At 40.1% G+C, this 17,612-nt stretch overlaps 1 protein-coding gene across 3 annotated transcripts in view; it reads left to right on the forward strand.

The window, feature by feature from the left end:
- Positions 1–17,612, forward strand: part of LOC131696604 (membrane-associated guanylate kinase, WW and PDZ domain-containing protein 3-like) — a 142,703-nt gene that overhangs the window by 100,359 nt on the left and 24,732 nt on the right. For all 3 annotated transcript variants that reach the window (XM_059004119.1, XM_059004118.1, XM_059004117.1), the window contains exons 9-10: positions 8,061–8,249; positions 9,174–9,785. In XM_059004119.1, coding sequence (XP_058860102.1) covers positions 8,061–8,249; positions 9,174–9,785 — 801 coding nt within the window. The remainder of the gene's footprint in view (positions 1–8,060; positions 8,250–9,173; positions 9,786–17,612) is intronic.

Here is a 17,612-nt window from a genome sequence, read left to right on the forward strand (position 1 = left end):
CTATGCATTGTGTGGATGTGAAGCTCTGGACTGCCTGTGCTATGCATTGTGTGGATGTGAAGCTCTGGACTGCCTGTGCTATGCATTGTGTGGATGTGAAGCTCTGGATAGCCTGTGCTATGCATTGTGTGGATGTGAAGCTCTGGACTGCCTGTGCTATGCATTGTGTGGATGTGAAGCTCTGGATAGCCTGTGCTATGCATTGTGTGGATGTGAAGCTCTGGACTGCCTGTGCTATGCATTGTGTGGATGTGAAGCTCTGGACAGCCTGTGCTATGCATTGTGTGGATGTGAAGCTCTGGACTGCCTGTGCTATGCATTGTGTGGATGTGAAGCTCTGGACTGCCTGTGCAATCTTTCTGCAATCTCCCCCCTCCCTTTTTTGCATGGTGACAGTCTACTTGGAGTCAAGGTCACTGCTGCAGTCAAATTAAATTCAAACATCCATTCTGCACGCTGGATAGCAGAGCAGAAGTAAATCAATTGCCTACTGAAGCACTTACTGAACTAATTTGATGAAATTACATTTTTTTTAAAAGCAGAATTCTTATATTTCTGATGGGTGCATGGGGGTCTTACAAATGAAGTGGCTGCATTTGCTTGTTGTGTGATTTCACAGCCTTTGTCTCTGTCGGCAGCAAGAAAAGGTTCTTTAAGATCACATGATATCCTACAGCACACAGAAACACTATCTGCTGTTTGTATTGAGCCAGGACTCCAAGGCTGAACACGCCCTCTCTTTGACGTGTTTCATGAATAATGAACTACATTTTTAATCTGTATTACATATCGAATGCATGTGCAGTATGTAGACAGAGAGCATTTCATCCCCTTTTGAGGTGTGTCTTGAGTTTCCAATGTGACATCAGGAAGTGTAATGTTAAAACTTTACAATGCATTAGTAAGACCTCATCTAGAATATTGTGTTCAGTTCTGGTCACCTTGCTACAAAAAGGATATTGCTGCTCTAGAAAGAGTGCAAAGAAGAGCGACCAGAAGAGCGACCAGAATTAGTTTAAAAGGCATGTCATATGCAGACAGGCTTAAAGAATTGAATTTATTCAGTCTTGAACAAAGCAGACTACGCGGTGATCTGATCGGTCACAAATGGAGATTAGATAAAGGGGCATTCAGAACAGAAAATAGGAGGCACTTTTTTATACAGAGAATTGTGAGGGTCTGGAACCAACTCCCCAGTAATGTTGTTGAAGCTGACACCCTGGGATCCTTCAAGAAGCTGCTTGATGAGATTCTGGGATCAATAAGCTACTAACAACCAAACGAGCAAGATGGGCTGAATGGCCTCCTCTCGTTTATAAACTTTCTTATGTTCTTAAGTGCCTTTAGTCCTGCACTAGGCTGCTAGCATTAGATCACTCTGCTAGACTTTAATTAACACTATAACGGTTCTTGTGTGGATTTGTTTTTTCCCTAAATTACAAATAGGATAAAGAGTGAATTGAAGTGATCTGCACTGCGACCCCTGGCAGATCCCCAGTGCCCAGAAATCAGTGGGCTCTCTGTGTCTCCCCTTGTGCCAGGCTGGAGTTCAGGGGGAGTCTGGAGTGTGATAACAGCATTTGTCTCTGATCCTCAAGTTTAATATTTAGAAGGATTCGACTTGGCACAGTCACAATGCCTGCATCTCACAAACATGCTTCTCCGTGAGAGAAGGGGTGGCAATTTGTAATCCAGACGCAAGAAAAATGAATTAGCACAATGAAAGGGAGATTTAGTTGAGCAGTGCAAGGACTCCTGTAGGCTACTTTCTTTTTAGTTTTTATACAACTGTACATTGTTTATAAAAATCATTGCAGGCAGAGTTCCATTTCCCTTGAAGTCCACCAATAATTCACAGTGGTTAAGTTGCCAATGTTAACTGCTGCTACTTATTGCCTGCCTGTGTGTCAAACCATGCTTGAGCAGTGATGTGAGGAATATTTTAAAATGAAAAGCATTAGCACTGAATGGAAGCAGCAGTGACGATGAAGAGTCGTTAGAAAAAGACCCCCTGATCAGGTATAATACAGAACTACGTATCGTACTGAAAGAAGCAGTCCATGACTTCTGGGTTCTTCCGGTCATAAGAACATAAGAAAGTTTACAAACGAGAGGAGGCCATTCAGCCCATCTTGCTCGTTTGGTTGTTCGTAGCTCATTGAGCCCAGAATCTCATCAAGCAGCTTCTTGAAGGATCCCAGGGTTTCAGCTTCAACAACATTACTGGGGAGTTGGTTCTAGACCCTCACAATTCTCTGTGTAAAAAAGTGCCTCCTATTTTCTGTTCTGAATGCCCCTTTTACTAATCTCCATTTGTGACCCCTGGTCCTTGTTTCTTTTTTCAGGTCAAAGAAGTCCCCTGGGTCGACATTGTCTATACCTTTTAGGATTTTGAATGTTTGAATCAGATAACTGCATCGTTTTCTTTGTTCAAGACGAATAGATTCAATTCTTAAGCCTGTCTGCATACGACATGCCTTTTAAACCCGGGATAATTCTGGTTGCTCTTCTTTGCACTCTTTCTAGAGCAGCAATATCCTTTTTGTAACAAGGTGACCAGAACTGATCACAATATTCTAGGTGAGGTCTTACTAATGCATTGTAAAGTTTTAACATTACTTCCCTTGATTTAAATTCACAATATATCCAAGCATCTTGCTGGCCTTTTTTATATCTTCCCCACATTGTCTAGATGAAGACATGTCGACATGTGGGGCATGTTGTCTTTCCTCCTTTGTGAAAACCTGTGAAAAGTAATCATTTAATATATTTGCTATTTTTTTTCTTCATCTATGATTTTGCCATTTGTGTCTCTTAGACAATTAACCTCCTCTTTGAATGTTCTCTTGCTGTTATAATATTGGAAAAACATTTTGGAATTGGTTTTAGCCCCCTTAGCAATATTGATTTCTATCTCTCTCTTGGCCTTTCTAACTTCCTTTGTGACTTGTGTTTGCAGTTTCAAGTACTCTTTCTGTGTACTTTGTTTTTGGCCCCTTTTAAACATTCTGTAAAGTGCCTTTTTTCGCTGAATATTTTTTTTTAATTGATCTATTAACCCTTTGCAGTCCATTTATTAATTGCGCGTCAGGCACGCCAGGTCTAATTAATTTTCACACGCGCAGTTAATTTTAGACGCGCTGTTTAAAAGTATTTTTTTCCACAGTCAAACAGGTTTAAATGGCCCTGCATATCAACAAAGCACTCACTAGGCATCTCCAGCCCCGCCCCACCCTTTCATTCGCTATAGCTTTCACATATGTAAGAAATAAATAATAATAAAAATAATAGTCGTACATACCGATCAATCATCTCCTGATCACTCGTTTTATCACCAAACTCCTCAATAATGCGATCCAAGTCATTATTTTATTACTATAACATCTCAAAAAAGCTCTGCAAATGTCCGTGTTCTCTGTGCGCTGATTCACAGTCAGCCAGCTTGTTTACTTACGACCGCCCCGTTATCTGATACCAGGTACCATGTATGACTAGGGACCTACCTAAATCACGATTTTGCGGATTTCGTGGAAATCGTGAAATTGAGGGGTCACCGCGAAATTCATCTCTTAGGGGACAATGCATACAAACAAGTACGGAGAGGAAAAAAAAGAAACCACGTTTAAATGAACTACTGCACAATGCAAGCGACGCAAACTACGTATCTTCCTTGTTTAGATAGCCCGTTTTTATTCCTTCGCCGTCCCGTGTGCATTGCACTTAAGCAAAAAACAAACAAACAAAAAACGTCCACAAATAACATTTACACAAAAAATTCTCCAAAGCAGTTAGCGTTCTTGTTTACTATTCAAATGACAAAGTTTTAATCAGCCTATCAGTGCGTCTTTACTGCTTTTATATGATCTGTGTACGTGCAGTAGGGGGTGGGACAAGGTTGGTGCTGCATTGTTTTGATTTAGGTTGCTTAAATCTAGTTTTCAGCATTGGAGGGAAAATAGTAGAAATGGACGACAAAAAAAGCAAAGTATATTTCGGATGATGATCGTTTCAAGATATTTCCCAGAGAAACTGTACATGCAGACTGAGGTAATTGTTTTCCATATCTTAATGTGTATTTGGAGAAAATATGATCGATCGCTATTTTTAGCTTCAGAATCACACATTAAAGAAAAGGCTACCACAGAGGCTGCTGAACAGAACGTAAAATAAACAGCTTTCAGAAACCAAACTGGAAAGTCAATCCAGACAAAAAGTATTCCTGTCTGCAAGTTAAATCAGTACTAAAACGATCCAGCACAGCCACCTCGCTTCAACCTGCTGCTTAGTTGTAATTTTAGACCCGAATAGCCACGTCTTCTTTGTTTTGACTCGGTATTAATAAAATAAATAATTGGATGGGACAAATAACATGACAACGAACGTGCTGCATACATTGACTTTATTAAAGTATGGCAGATACCCTTGTGTAACTGAGTTTTTGGGCTGTTTCTAATTGATTTCCACATCTGTATAACTTGGCAAAGCTTTGCCTTAACTTCCAACCAATTCAGTGAATGCAGAATGTGCAGTCTCAATGTATGGGCAAGTCAACTGCAGGGGGATGCTGCATGCGTGCCTTTAACAAATGACAGCACTCTGTTTTAGTAAGGAAGCAAGTACCGCTATTTTTAGGTTTTTATAGTGCTCTGAAATACTGTCTACTTAGGTTTATTTAATGTTTAAATGTTTAAGTCCACGGAATGTCCGCGAAATCCTAATTTTATTCCGCAACATACCCGTGCAAAATACGTAAATTTACCGCGATTTAAGTAGACCCCTATGTATGACTAATCATGAGATACACCTTTTTTTTTTTTTTCGACTTGTCTCGGCTCCTGTCGCTCCCATTCGGCAATTGAATGGTTTTCTCGGCTTTTTCCGGAGAAAAAACGACTAGAAACCAGTTTTTTGCGTTGCTATAATGATGTCGGACCCAGTCCGACAAAGGACCTGAGAGGAATAATTGCAATGTCGGACAATGGACCGCAAAGGGTTAAACCATTTTGGCCAATTTGTTTTAGATTTAGATTTGTCTACTTTTGGGATGTAATTGTTTTGCGCATCTAGTACTACATTTTTAAAAAACAGCCATCCTTTTTCTGTGGATGTTTTCTCTATTTTACTCCAATCTACTTCTGTTAGTCTCTGTTTCATACCTTCATAGTTTGCTTTTCTAAAATTGTAAACCTTAGCTTTAGTCATTACTTTTGGGGTTTTAAAAAATACTCCAAATGAGACCATGTTGTGGTCTGAGTTTGACAATGGCTCTCTGACCTCTGTTTTAGTTATTCTGTCTTAATTATTTGAAAAGACTAAATCAAGGCATGCCTCCCCTCTAGTCGGTGCCTTGACAAATTGCGTTAGAAAGCAGTCATTTGTCATTTTCACCATTTCAATTCCGTCCGTCGTGCTCCCCACCGGGTTCTCCCATTTTATACGGGGGAAGTTGAAATCCCCCATTAGTATGGCTACTCCTTTTCTACATGCATTTCGAATGTCATTGTATAACAGATTATTTTGCTCAGCATCTGAATTTGGCGGTCTATAGCATGCTCCTGTTATTATGCCCTTTTGAATTTTTGTCCCTTATTCTGACCCATATTGATTCTGCATTGTTTTCTTTGTCCTGATTTAACACCTGGGCTTCAAGACTATTTCTTATGTATAGCTCTACCCCTCCGCCTCTTCTGTCCTGCCTGTCTTTCCTATACAGTGTGTACCCACTAATATTATATTCGTCTCCGTCACTCTCAGACAACGAAGTTTCTGTAACACCTATCACATCGTAGTTACTTGTTAGTGCAGTAGCTTCAAGTTCTAACTTTTTGTTTCTGAGACTTCTAGCATTAAGATAAATACATCTAATAGTTGTTTTACCTGAGTTGTTGCCCTTGTTTTGATGTGGTCTCCCTTCTGTTTTTTTGTTTTCTCCCCCCTTCCTTTCTAGTTTAAATGCTTCTGGACCTCCTGAAGGATCCTTTCTCCAAGTAGATTGGTTCCCTTTCTGTTTAAGTGCAGTCCGTCCCACCTATATAGATAGTCCTTGTTGTAGAATGTGCTCCAATGTTCAAGAAAGGTGAAGCCTTCCTGTGTGCACCACGATTTTAGCCATGCATTTTGATTTTGTATTTCCAGCTGTCCATATGTCCTTTGCAAGGTGCCAGCAGTATCCCAGAAAATACCACAGTTTTGGTCTTGTTTTTTAATTTCCTACCTAGCTCTCTGAATTTGTTTTGCAGGGATCTTTGTCTGTCTCTTCCAATGTTGTTTGTACCGATGTGGACGACTACTACCGGGTCGTCTCCTGTTCGTTCTAGGAGCCTGTCCACGTTCTCAGTGATGTGCTTGACAGAGGCTCCTAGAAGGCAGCACACTGTTGTAGTAAGGGGGTCCAAACTGCAAACTGAACTTGCTGTGTTTCTCAATATGGAGTCCCAACAATCATGACCTCCCTTCTTTTTGCTGCCTGGCCAGCACTGTTTATAGGGTCCTGGATGTTGTTCCGTTCATTCTCTTGATGTTGGTTTTGGTCATCTAGATGTTGAAGTGGCTCAAATTGGTTGGATGTCTGGATTTCTGGTGGTTGTGTTTGACAAACTTTCTTTTATTCCCTGCTTCTGCCTATCTGAACCCAGCTGTTTCGACTCTCTTCCATCTCCGTGGTGGCTTTCAGTCTGCTAGGGGTGCAGACTTCCATGAATTGTGGGTGTGTCAGCTCCTCAAGCTCCTGTTGCTGTCTCATTTCCCCCAGCTCCTTTTCTTGCAGACTTACTCGTTGGAGCAAGTCCTGGATCGTGCGGCACTTTACACAAATGTGGTTGAGCTCTGTTGGGTTTTCTCGGATTTCCCACATCATGCAGTTGTCACAGATTACTGGCTTGAAGACCATTTATTTTATTTTTTTTTGGAAGTTTAGTTTAGCTTCTGCAGCTGTCAACCTGCTTTCAACTGCTTCTAACTACGTTGTACTTATCCACGACTGTACTTCTCCAACGATGTCGCTTCCACATGCTGTCGCTGGGAAGACTGCCTGCCTTTTGTGTGTTTGTGCTGTGGGCTCCGCTCCGCCCCTCCCCCGTGTCTCAGAACGCCGCAGAATTTGAATCAGCTGCTCTGAGTTTCAGCTTGTTATCAGGAAAATACACGCAGCTGTAAGGCTTTAAGATGCAATGTTTTCCGATTAAAGCAACTCCAGATTTAATTTAAAGATGTAATTCCTCCTTTCTGCTTCTAACTGCGTTGTTCTTGTCCACGACTGTACTTCTCCCACGCTGTCGCTTCCACACGCTGTCGCTGGTCAGTTAATAAAGTAGAGAAGCGAGAGTGTGCGCTGGTATTGTTTACTGAATTTACTACAATTGTAACTCCTCCCTTGGTTCACCTGGGGTTCTTTTATGTGTAAAGCCTTTCTTTTCTATTAATCTTATTAATTCCTCTGAAACGGTGAACTGCTATTCAGCTTATTACTCCAGTTTGCTGACCCTACAGATGTTGTAATAAACAACAAAAACATGGAACATTATATTGCCTCATTCCTCAACATTGTTTAACATACATTGGTTCTAGACATTGATTATGGTGGCATGGAACATTCTGTGATTTTATGAAGCTCACTGCAGTAAACTACTCTGCAGAATCCTACTAAATTGGGATAAAGTGCTATGCAAGGAATGGGATGCTGAACTGGACAAACCTTGTTCACCTCAGAAAATAGAAAGGGTTTTAGATTATAGGCTACCACACTTTTGGCCATGTGGTTGACTAATTGGCCGGTTGCCTAATTCGCCTCTAGTGACAACAGTGGTTGCTAAATTTTTTTGGCAAGACAGTCTATAGATATGAAGTAACTAAGCTGAATCATTAAATCATCACTCTTAGCCTTCAATCGACATATTATCTTTCTTCTTCTTCTTCTTCAGTGCCGGGTGAGACCACCAGACCTCTTTTCACACAGTTGTCACCAGAGGTGACCGGCAAGTGTTCTTACCACTCCAGCATCTGCTGATCATTATAGAAACAGAAGGAAGCACTGACCTAACTTCTTATTTCTTGCTGTTCAGATGCGGAAAGGCCTCCATTCACCCGGGACCCCTCCCAACTGCAGGGCACGATGGTCCGCACAGCCCTGAGGAAGAGTAACCTGGGCTTTGGCTTCACCATCATCGGGGGGGACCGGTCCGATGAGTTCCTGCAGGTCAAGAACGTGCTCAAAGACGGGCCAGCCGCGCAGGACACCAAGATTGCATCAGGTGGGCATCGAGCCTTGGAATCGGGGCTGAATGTTGGGCTTCAATTCCAATGATTTATTGACAGGGTTTTCAGTCCTTAACAAATCCATTATATTCTCAAAAAAATGTCTTGGTTGTGTCCCCCATAAGTTAGAGTCCAATGTAGCTGTTTCCATTGGTGCATTGACAGTGCCCATCTGTCACTGATGTGCACGCACACACGCTATTTCTAGAGGCACTGTGTTTTATTGAAGAGAAAATTGCAGTGAAACTTCCAATGAGAAAGAAGTAAATCGGAGCAGCTAAATAGGATTTTTGTCTGTTTTATGCAATAGAGGTCTTTCTCTGAGACTCATTAGAATGTAAAGAGTCTTTTAAAAGACGTGCTCAATGAGTTTATATTGCACACTATTGATCTTCCTTGAGGGTCTAGTAATGAGGGGATATGCTGTAGCTACATTCTGGAGAGAAACTGGGGCTTCAGTGTCATTTGAAGATAATGGGATAAGGGGTTTATCAAATCCCAGTGGTCAAAAAGGAAGCTGTAAGAGGTCAAGGTTGGCAGCTGACTGCTCAATCAAAAGGCAAGTTAGATGGACGTGGGAGTGCTCGTTTGTATTTTAGAAACTGTAATCTCTTATCAGCAGATTTATAGTGTAATTGTTTGCTGCCATTTCTAAAGCTCAATGCCCAGGACACCTTGTCTGGGAAAGTCAGATGTCTAATTGTAAGTATCATCCTCAGTTTAGTGTTAGGTGTAGTGTGGTAGAAAGGGCCACCATGCTTCCAGAACCTAATCACAATCCTTGGAAGTGCACATTGTCCTACCTCTTACCCAACCAAGGGCTTCTTTGGAAATGCTTAATCAGTTCAGTATACATATATTATCTGCTGTACAAGTCATCTAGTATGGTTCAACCGTAACCAACGTGCTTTCTTTTGTAGGCGATGTTATTGTTGATATAAATGGCACCTGTGTCCTTGGTAAGACACATGCAGACGTGGTCCAGATGTTCCAATCCATTGCTGTGAACCAATACGTGGACATGGTTCTGTGTCGGGGGTACCCTCTGCCTGAAGATACTGGCAGCGAGCCAAGCAGTGACATTGTTACTGCCACCCCCTTGATCAACGGGCAGCCCATGCTTACCAAGGGGGAACCCATGCATGGCTCTCAGGAGCTGCAGTTCATCCCCAGCGATCAGAACGGGAGGCCAGTCATTAAAGCCCTTCCCAATGGACGCTTCAATGGTCCACTGGCTGAGCATCCTGAAAACAGGTCTTCCATGGCCTCCACTGGGCTCCTGCAGCCGGAGTTGGTGACTGTGCCGCTGGTCAAGGGCCCAAATGGGTTTGGCTTTGCTATCGCAGACAGTCCTCTAGGGCAGAAAGTCAAGATGATCCTGGACGGCCAGTGGTGCAGCGGCCTGCTGAAGGGAGATGTCCTCAAGGAGATTAGTCGACAGAACGTCCAGACGCTGACCCACAGCCAGGTAGTGGACATCCTGAAGGAGTTTCCGGTGGGAAGTGAAGTGTCGGTTCTGGTCCTTAGGGGTGGTGAGTTAATTGAAAAAAACATATATTTTATTATTTTTACAAAATAAATAATCCCCTGAAAGAGGCATGATGTGCTTAGTAAATACTGCAGTGTGATTCTGAAGAATAGCAGCACCCTGAGCACTTTAAACTGTTCTCTTTCTGTGCCATGATTGTCGTACCAAGGAGGCATGAAATGCTTTAGAGATCATGTTGCATGTAATGCATAACAGACTGGGCAGGCAGGCAGATGAGCTCTCTGATAAACTCACGAGAGACTGCAGTATCTTTTGCCTCAAGTATCTGAACGAGTAACAAGACAAGATAAAGAAATGTCAGGCCACTTGCCTCGTCTCTGCTTGCTTTTGTTTTCCAATGTCAGCAGCTTGCGACAGGATTAATAGGCATGCTGGGAAGCATGGGGATTGGGTTTCACAGTTAATATATTACACTTGCATGTAGGGTAAAACAACACAGTAAGATTACTGCTACCTGGAGGGACAGATCATGTGTTATTGCTTTATAGGAGGATAGTTCTCTGCACTGTTTGCAGGTGGTCTGAAACTGGCTTCAGACTGGCTTCGGCTGTTGAATTGATTGCTTTCCAGTGCAGTGCTGTTGGTTTTCAACCCGTGTGGAATGCTCACATTCAGTTCTCTACACTATTATCTTCTTAAAGGAATAAATCTAAAGCTATAAATAAACTGGTTTTATTATATATGCGTGCGTGCGTGAGAAAGATCATTAACCCTTTGCGGTCCATTTATTCAGCGCATCTCAGGCACTGCATCTCAACAGGACACTCAGTACTGCATCTCCAGCCCCGCTCCACTCCTTGTTCGTTGTATTTTTCACATACCTCTTCGTATAATGCAATCCAGTTCATTGTTTTATTACTAACATCTCAAAAAGCTCTGCAAATGTCTGTGATATTCTTTGAGCGCTGGATGCAGAAGCAGCTATCTTGTTTGTTTATGGCCATGTCATCTCTGTGGTGCCGGGGCTATTTGTCTGGAAGTCTGGAAAAAGTATGGAAAAATGCCATACTGGTAAAATGGACACTACAACAGCCAAAATATATACATTTATGTTGAAGGCTATGATTTTTTAAACAAAGTTACAGACTGGAATTACAAGCTACTGTACTCTGCTCACCAAGATTCACATTTTGTTATCTTGTTGTTACCTTTATTAAATAGTTAATGTTATTTTTCAACCCAGGAAAAAAAAAAATCAAATACAATAGTCCTTATCACTGAAAAAAAACACCTTCTGTAACCCCTATGGTGTGTATAAACGTAGCATGTTAACATCGCTTTTTTCATTTCTTTAATGTGATTAATAAAATGTACCGGTCATTTTATTTAACTGTATGGTGCTTGCTTGTAACTTACAGTACCGAGTGCAGCAACAGTCTCAGGTCCAAACCGTCAGCCGAGTGTAGATATACTGTTTACATCCTCGCTATATGGCCTTCATTATATGATTAAATACTGATTTAAAAAAATAAATAAATAAATAAATTTTAAAAAATCAAACTGCTGCTGATGTTGGCTCGTACAGCTCTATGCAGCCGACACGGCAAAGCAACATTGATGTGAACCAAGAGAACCAAGATTAAATTAACATTTGCAATTGATTTTTTTTGGGGGGGGGGGGGGTGGGAGTGTGTACTGTGTTCTTCAACTAATAGGATCTAGCCAGAATACTGGATGCATGCAGCACGCCACAAATAGGTACTGAACTTGTAATTCTACTTTTATTCACAATCTCATTGCTATTATCATTATTATTATTATTAGAGGTGACAAATACTGTAATAATAAAGAAAATCAAAGAATAAAAACAGTACTAATATTATTAATAATTTAGCTAATGCCTTTATCCAAGGTGACTTCCTTAACTTACTCCTGCAGCTTGTTAGTTTTGGGTTGTCCTTTTACTATAGCGAACAAAAGGCTTTGGACCCAAACAGGGTTGTTATAGGGTGTACTGTATTTAGTATTTGACTTGTATGTTTAATATACGACACTTGCACATTTTTATATATAATGCGTGCACATTTGTTATTTCATTTTTGTTATTTTTCTCCTCCCATAGTGTTCAGCATTTAACAGATGGTGTAAAGAAGTTTGGATCAGAATCCAATATCATCCCTTACAAAAAAGTAATATACTGCAAGTATACTTGTGCCAAAATGTTCTGGTTTTAGTATACTATTGGTACCATTATAGTATCCTATTTTGGCACAAGTATTGCAGTATACAACTTTTTATATTCTCTTTGTAAATAGTGCAACATAGTTCTCAAATATTGGACATTTCTTAGATTGTATCTTACTTCTCTTTTGCATACCTGTATTGTCAGATATGCACCTCCACATTCTGGCCAATACTTTTAGAAAACCAGGAGCAACTTCTGCTGTGGATCAAAAAGCTATATGCTCTGTGGCTGCCCGCCTATGTGGCTAACTATCGAAAAACTAGTAGAAACTAACTAAAACATAAGTCTGGGAAAAACAAATGAAAATCTGGAAAAAGTATGGAATTTTGATGTTGAAAGTGTATGAACCCTGCTATGTGTATTGCTCAGATCCGCCCCTTTATCTTTTATTTTTTTGGTTTCTCTCGGCTCCTATCGGTCTCACTCGGCCACTGAATGGTTTTCTCAAATTTTTCTGGAGAAAAAACGACTAGAGACCTGTGTTTTACGTCTTTTTGATGATGTCGGACCAGAAAGGGAAAATTGTAAAGTCGGACCAGGTCCGACATAGGACCGCAAGGGACCGCAAGCGCTGTTGTAACTTAATTCTGCAGTCTCCTGGATAAACCCTTAAAGTGTAAAATGTTCTGTTTGTATTTAATGTACTGTGCCTTGTATTTCACTGTATTTAATGTATTATGCATTGTGCCTCACTGTCTTGTAAAACGCTTTGTGATGGTGGTCCACTATGAAAGACACTATATAAAATATACATTGATTGATTGATTGATTTTCAGTTATATCCTACATTAACATATATTCTATTCAGAATATAAGGATACAAACGCATCTATCCCAACTATTTGTGGAATATCTTTGTTATTATTTATTATTATTTTATTATTATGCTTATTATTTTGTGTAATGTGATCCTTGGGATGCACACAACTGTTTTAAATGTCACTTTCTTTACAGCCTCGTAGGAGGACATGTGCATGAAAGGGTTAATGAGGCTGTGTACATACCCTATTCTATTGTATTAATACATGGTTCACATGAACAGAAACTCATTTTGAAACCAAACGTATGCCTCAGTATCAATGTATCGTTGAAATGCCGCAGTACAAATCTATTTGTGAGGCTCAATGGCAGATATCAGGAGGATAACGCGAGTATCTTGTACAGAAAGCTGAACTGAAATTTGTCTTTGAACATGCAGGATGGATGATGTATAACATTTACGATTGCTAATAGTGTTATTCCAAAGGGAGGGCCTTTCTTTCTTCAGGCTGTTTTAAATATCAGATTAGTCTTTGTTTTGATTTCATCCTGGGACCTCCTGATAGCTTGATGCAAGGGATTAGGAAGTAACTTTGAACAAGCCCAATTAGCCCACAGATCACACTGGAAATGTTTTCCTAAAAATAGTTTTGGGAATGGTTAACTTTCCAAGATGCATGTATGAATGTGTGCGTGCAAAAGCTCATTAAAGTTGTATAATCTTTTTCACAAGCACTTTTATCAGAGAGCAATATCACACAGAAGCCAAACAAATACAACAGTACCTGCACTTAGCATGTATGACTGTATATAGCTGTGCATGTGGAGGGGGCCAGGTTGTTGTCTACCCTCAAACTGCTTACTTGCTAAATATTCTGTAACCTTCAATAGATAACATCCTGCACTTTAAATATATGCATTGTAATGAGCCAGCCTCTCACAGTGCAGTAGGATTGCAAAATGGGCTTCTTGATTTGTGTAACTTTATCCTGTAGGGGCGGGGAATAAGTCAGGCCATAAACAATTAAGATGGTCAGGTTGTGTTTTCTGGCAGGGTACGATTAGCCAGGATGTTGGGTCAATAAATGTTTGCATTTAAGTAATGACTACTGCGGTTGAGGTTTTGTCTTTTACAATGATAAAAGCATGGAACAAAAGGCAGCGGATCCTGTGGCTGCAGGAGAATCATTTCACATGATGAATGCTCCACTGTGAAGATGTTCACTGCTTTCCAAGCCTGGATGTGCAAATTGCTTTATTGATGTGTTGCCTTCCTGCATTCTCACAGGGGTCACAAGCTGGGTTTATGACACTTACTCTTCATAAGAACATAAGAAAAGTTAAAAACGAGACTCATTAACCATCTTGCTCATTTGTTTGTTAGTAGCTTATTGATCCCAGAATCTCATCAAGCAGCTTCTTGAAGGATCCCAGGGAGTTAGTTCCAGACTCCCACAATTCTCTGTGTAGAAAAAGTGCCTCCTATTTTCTGTTCTGAATGCCCCTTTATCTAATATCCATTTGTGAGCTCTGGTCTCTTTTTCAGGTCGAAAAAGTCCCCTGGGTTGACATTGTCAATACCTTTTAGAATTTTGAATGCTTGAATCACATTGTCTAGATGAAGACATTTCTGAGTCAACATAAACTCCTACATCTTTTTCATAGATTCCTTCTTCAATTTCAGTATCTCCCATATGTATTTATAATGGAAATTTCTGTTGCCTGCATGCAGTACCTTACACTTTTCTATATTAAATGTAATTTGCCATGTGTCTGCCTAGTTCTGAATGATGTCTAGATCTTTATGAATGACCTTTGCTGCCGCAACAGTCTTTGCCACTCCTCCTATTTTTGTGTCGTCTGCAAATTTAACAAGTTTGCTTACTATACCAGAATCTAAATCATTAATGTAGATTAGGAATAGCAGATGACCTAATACTGATCCCTGTGATACACCACTGGTTACCTCGCTCCATTTTGAGGTTTCTCCTCTAATCAGTACTTTCTGTTTTCTACATGTTAACCACTCCCTAATCCGAGGGTTCCCGAGTGGCGCATCCAGTAAAGGCGCTCCTCGCAGGATGTGCCCTATAGCCTGGAGATCGCTGGTTCGAATCCAGGCTATGTCACAGCTGACCGTGACCGAGAGTTCCTAGGGGGCGGCGCACAATTGGCTGAGCGCTGCCCGGGTAGGGAGGGCTTAGGTCGGCAGGGGAATCCACGGCTCACCGCGCATCAGCGGCCCCTGTGGCCGATAGGGCGCCTGTGGCTCTGCAGCGGAGCCGCCAGATCTGTGTTGTCCTCCGGCACTATAGGTCTGGTAGCATTGCTGTGGATCTGCAGTGCGAAAAATGACGGCTTGGAAGGAGCACGTTTCGGAGGACGCGTGTTTCAGCCTCCGTTTCCTGAGTCGGTGGGGGGGTTGCGAGTGGTGAGCCGGGGATACAGATAATAATTGGGCATGCTAAATTGGGGTGAAAACCGGGGTAAAAATAATTGGCGACGACTAAATTTTTTTTAAAAAAAAGAAAATAATAAAACCACTCCCTAATCCATGTGCATGCATTTCCTTGAATCCATACTGCATTCAGTTTGAGAATTAATCTTTTATGCGGGACTTTGCCAAAAGCTTTCTGGAAATCTAAATAAACCATGTCATATGCTTTGCAATTTTCCATTGTCGATGTTGCATCCTCAAAAAAATCAAGCAGGTTAGACAGACATGATCTCCCTTTCCTAAAACCATACTGACTGTCTCCCAGGATATTGTTACCATATAGGTAATTTTCCATTTTGGATCTTATTGTAGTTTCCATAAGTTTACATATATTAGAAGTCAGGCTTATTGGTCTGTAGTTACCTGGTTCGGTTTTGTCTCCCTTTTTGTGGATCGGTATTACGTTTGCAATTTTCCAGTCTCTCGGTATAACCCCTGTGTCAAGAGACTGTTGCATGATCTCGGTTAGCGGTTTGTAAATAACTTCTTTCATTTCTTTGAGTACTATTGGGAGGATCTCATCCGGCCCAGGGGATTTGTTTATTTTAAGAGCTCCTAGTGCCTTTAACACTTCTGCCTCTGTTATGCTAAAGTTATTTAAAACTGGATAGGAACAGGTCGACATGTTGGGCATGTTGTCTGTGTCCTCCTTTGTAAAAACCTGTGAAAAGTAATAATTTAATATATTTGCTATTTTTTTTCTTCGTCTATGATTTTGCCATTTGTGTCTCTTAGACATTTAACCTCCTCTTTGAATGTTCTCTTAGCAATATTGATTTCTATCTTTCTCTTCGCCTTTCTAACTTCCTTTTTGACTTGTGTTTGCAGTTCCAAGTACTCTTTCTGTGTACTTTGTTTTTGGTCCATTTTAAACGCTCTGTAAAGTGCCTTTTTCACTGAATATATATTTTGATTGATCTATTAAACCATTTTGGCCATTTTGTTTTAGATTTAGATTTGTCTACCTTTGGGATGTAATTGTTTTGCGCCTCTAGTACTATATTTTTAAAAAACAGCCATCCTTTTTCTGTGGATGTTTTCTCTATTTTTACTCCAATCTACTTCTGTTAGTCTCTGTTTCATACCTTCATAGTTTGCTTTATGCCCTTTGAATTTTTGTCCATTAGTCTGACCCATATTGATTCGGCGTGGTTTTCTTTGTCCAGATTTAAAATATATTACAATAAACATTTCCTATATATCACAAAAATTAATTAGAACCTGGCAAGAAGAAATGGGAATGAAAAGCATAGGACGGTTTACTGCGTTAAGTTAAAATTTGGTCTAAAATAATTAAATGCTTACGGTAGTGTCTCATTAATCAACACTAAAATTGGCAAGAGGCTAGGATGTCCTAAAACCTGCTTCAACTGGATTCTGTATGAATAGAGAAAGAGGTCAGATTTAGTTCAGTCACTATAAAATTATTACATTCTAACATGTTAACAATAGATGAAAATAACTGGACCCTCCATTGAAAGCTTAAATGACTTCATAACAGATCAATGGAGAAAAATAAAATTATTGAAGTATCTGAATTGGAAATATATGTTATAGAGTAATTTAAAGTTAAATTGTTGAAAGAACATATTAAAAGTTGATTATAAAAGAAGCATGGCATTGACAATATTGTAAACATATTGTTAAGCCACATTTGAGATAATGTTAATTTCATTAATCAATTTAAGAATTAGTTCAGTTTCTGTTTCCAACTAAACAAGAAGTCTTTTAGAAATTACAATATCAATTAAACCAAATAATATAAATGTTTAGTTTATATAAAGGTTTTACTGCAATAAAAAAACAGAGGATAAACTGTTAGGTTTGAATATAAGACAAAGTGTAAACTGTATTTAATAACTTGAGTACACAGTAGACTTAGTAGAAATAATTAAATTGATAGCCTGGCCTCTACCTGCCTGCAGCAGAGCAGTGCTAGACCTGGAAAGCTCTTTTTGGCAGTCGAAGCGAGATTTACTCGTCGTCAGCAGTTTTGAATCCAAGGCCTTTCTGTAATGAGCAAAATTAACTCTCTTCATTATATCATAGAAATTAATGAAAACTTGGCAGCCAAAGCGAGCATTTCATTTAAATTAGAAAAGTTGTTTACAGTATCAGTTCTTATCAGACAAGTAGCGACTTTATTTGGGATGATGTTTGAGAGCCAAAAAATGACTTCATGCGGTGAATTTGGTGCTTACAGTGGAGTTTCATATTAATTAAAACACTAGCCATGGCAAGTAAACAGGGTGCCAGGAACCTGCTTGTGCAGGCACATTTTAGATACAGAGAGGTCAGGCTTAGTCCAATAATGGCACAGTTAAATAAGGCTATTATATTTAACATGTTCATTGTAGCTTAAATTGAAA

This window comes from Acipenser ruthenus, chromosome 29 (assembly GCF_902713425.1).
Source record: "Acipenser ruthenus chromosome 29, fAciRut3.2 maternal haplotype, whole genome shotgun sequence".
NCBI lineage: Eukaryota > Metazoa > Chordata > Actinopteri > Acipenseriformes > Acipenseridae > Acipenser > Acipenser ruthenus.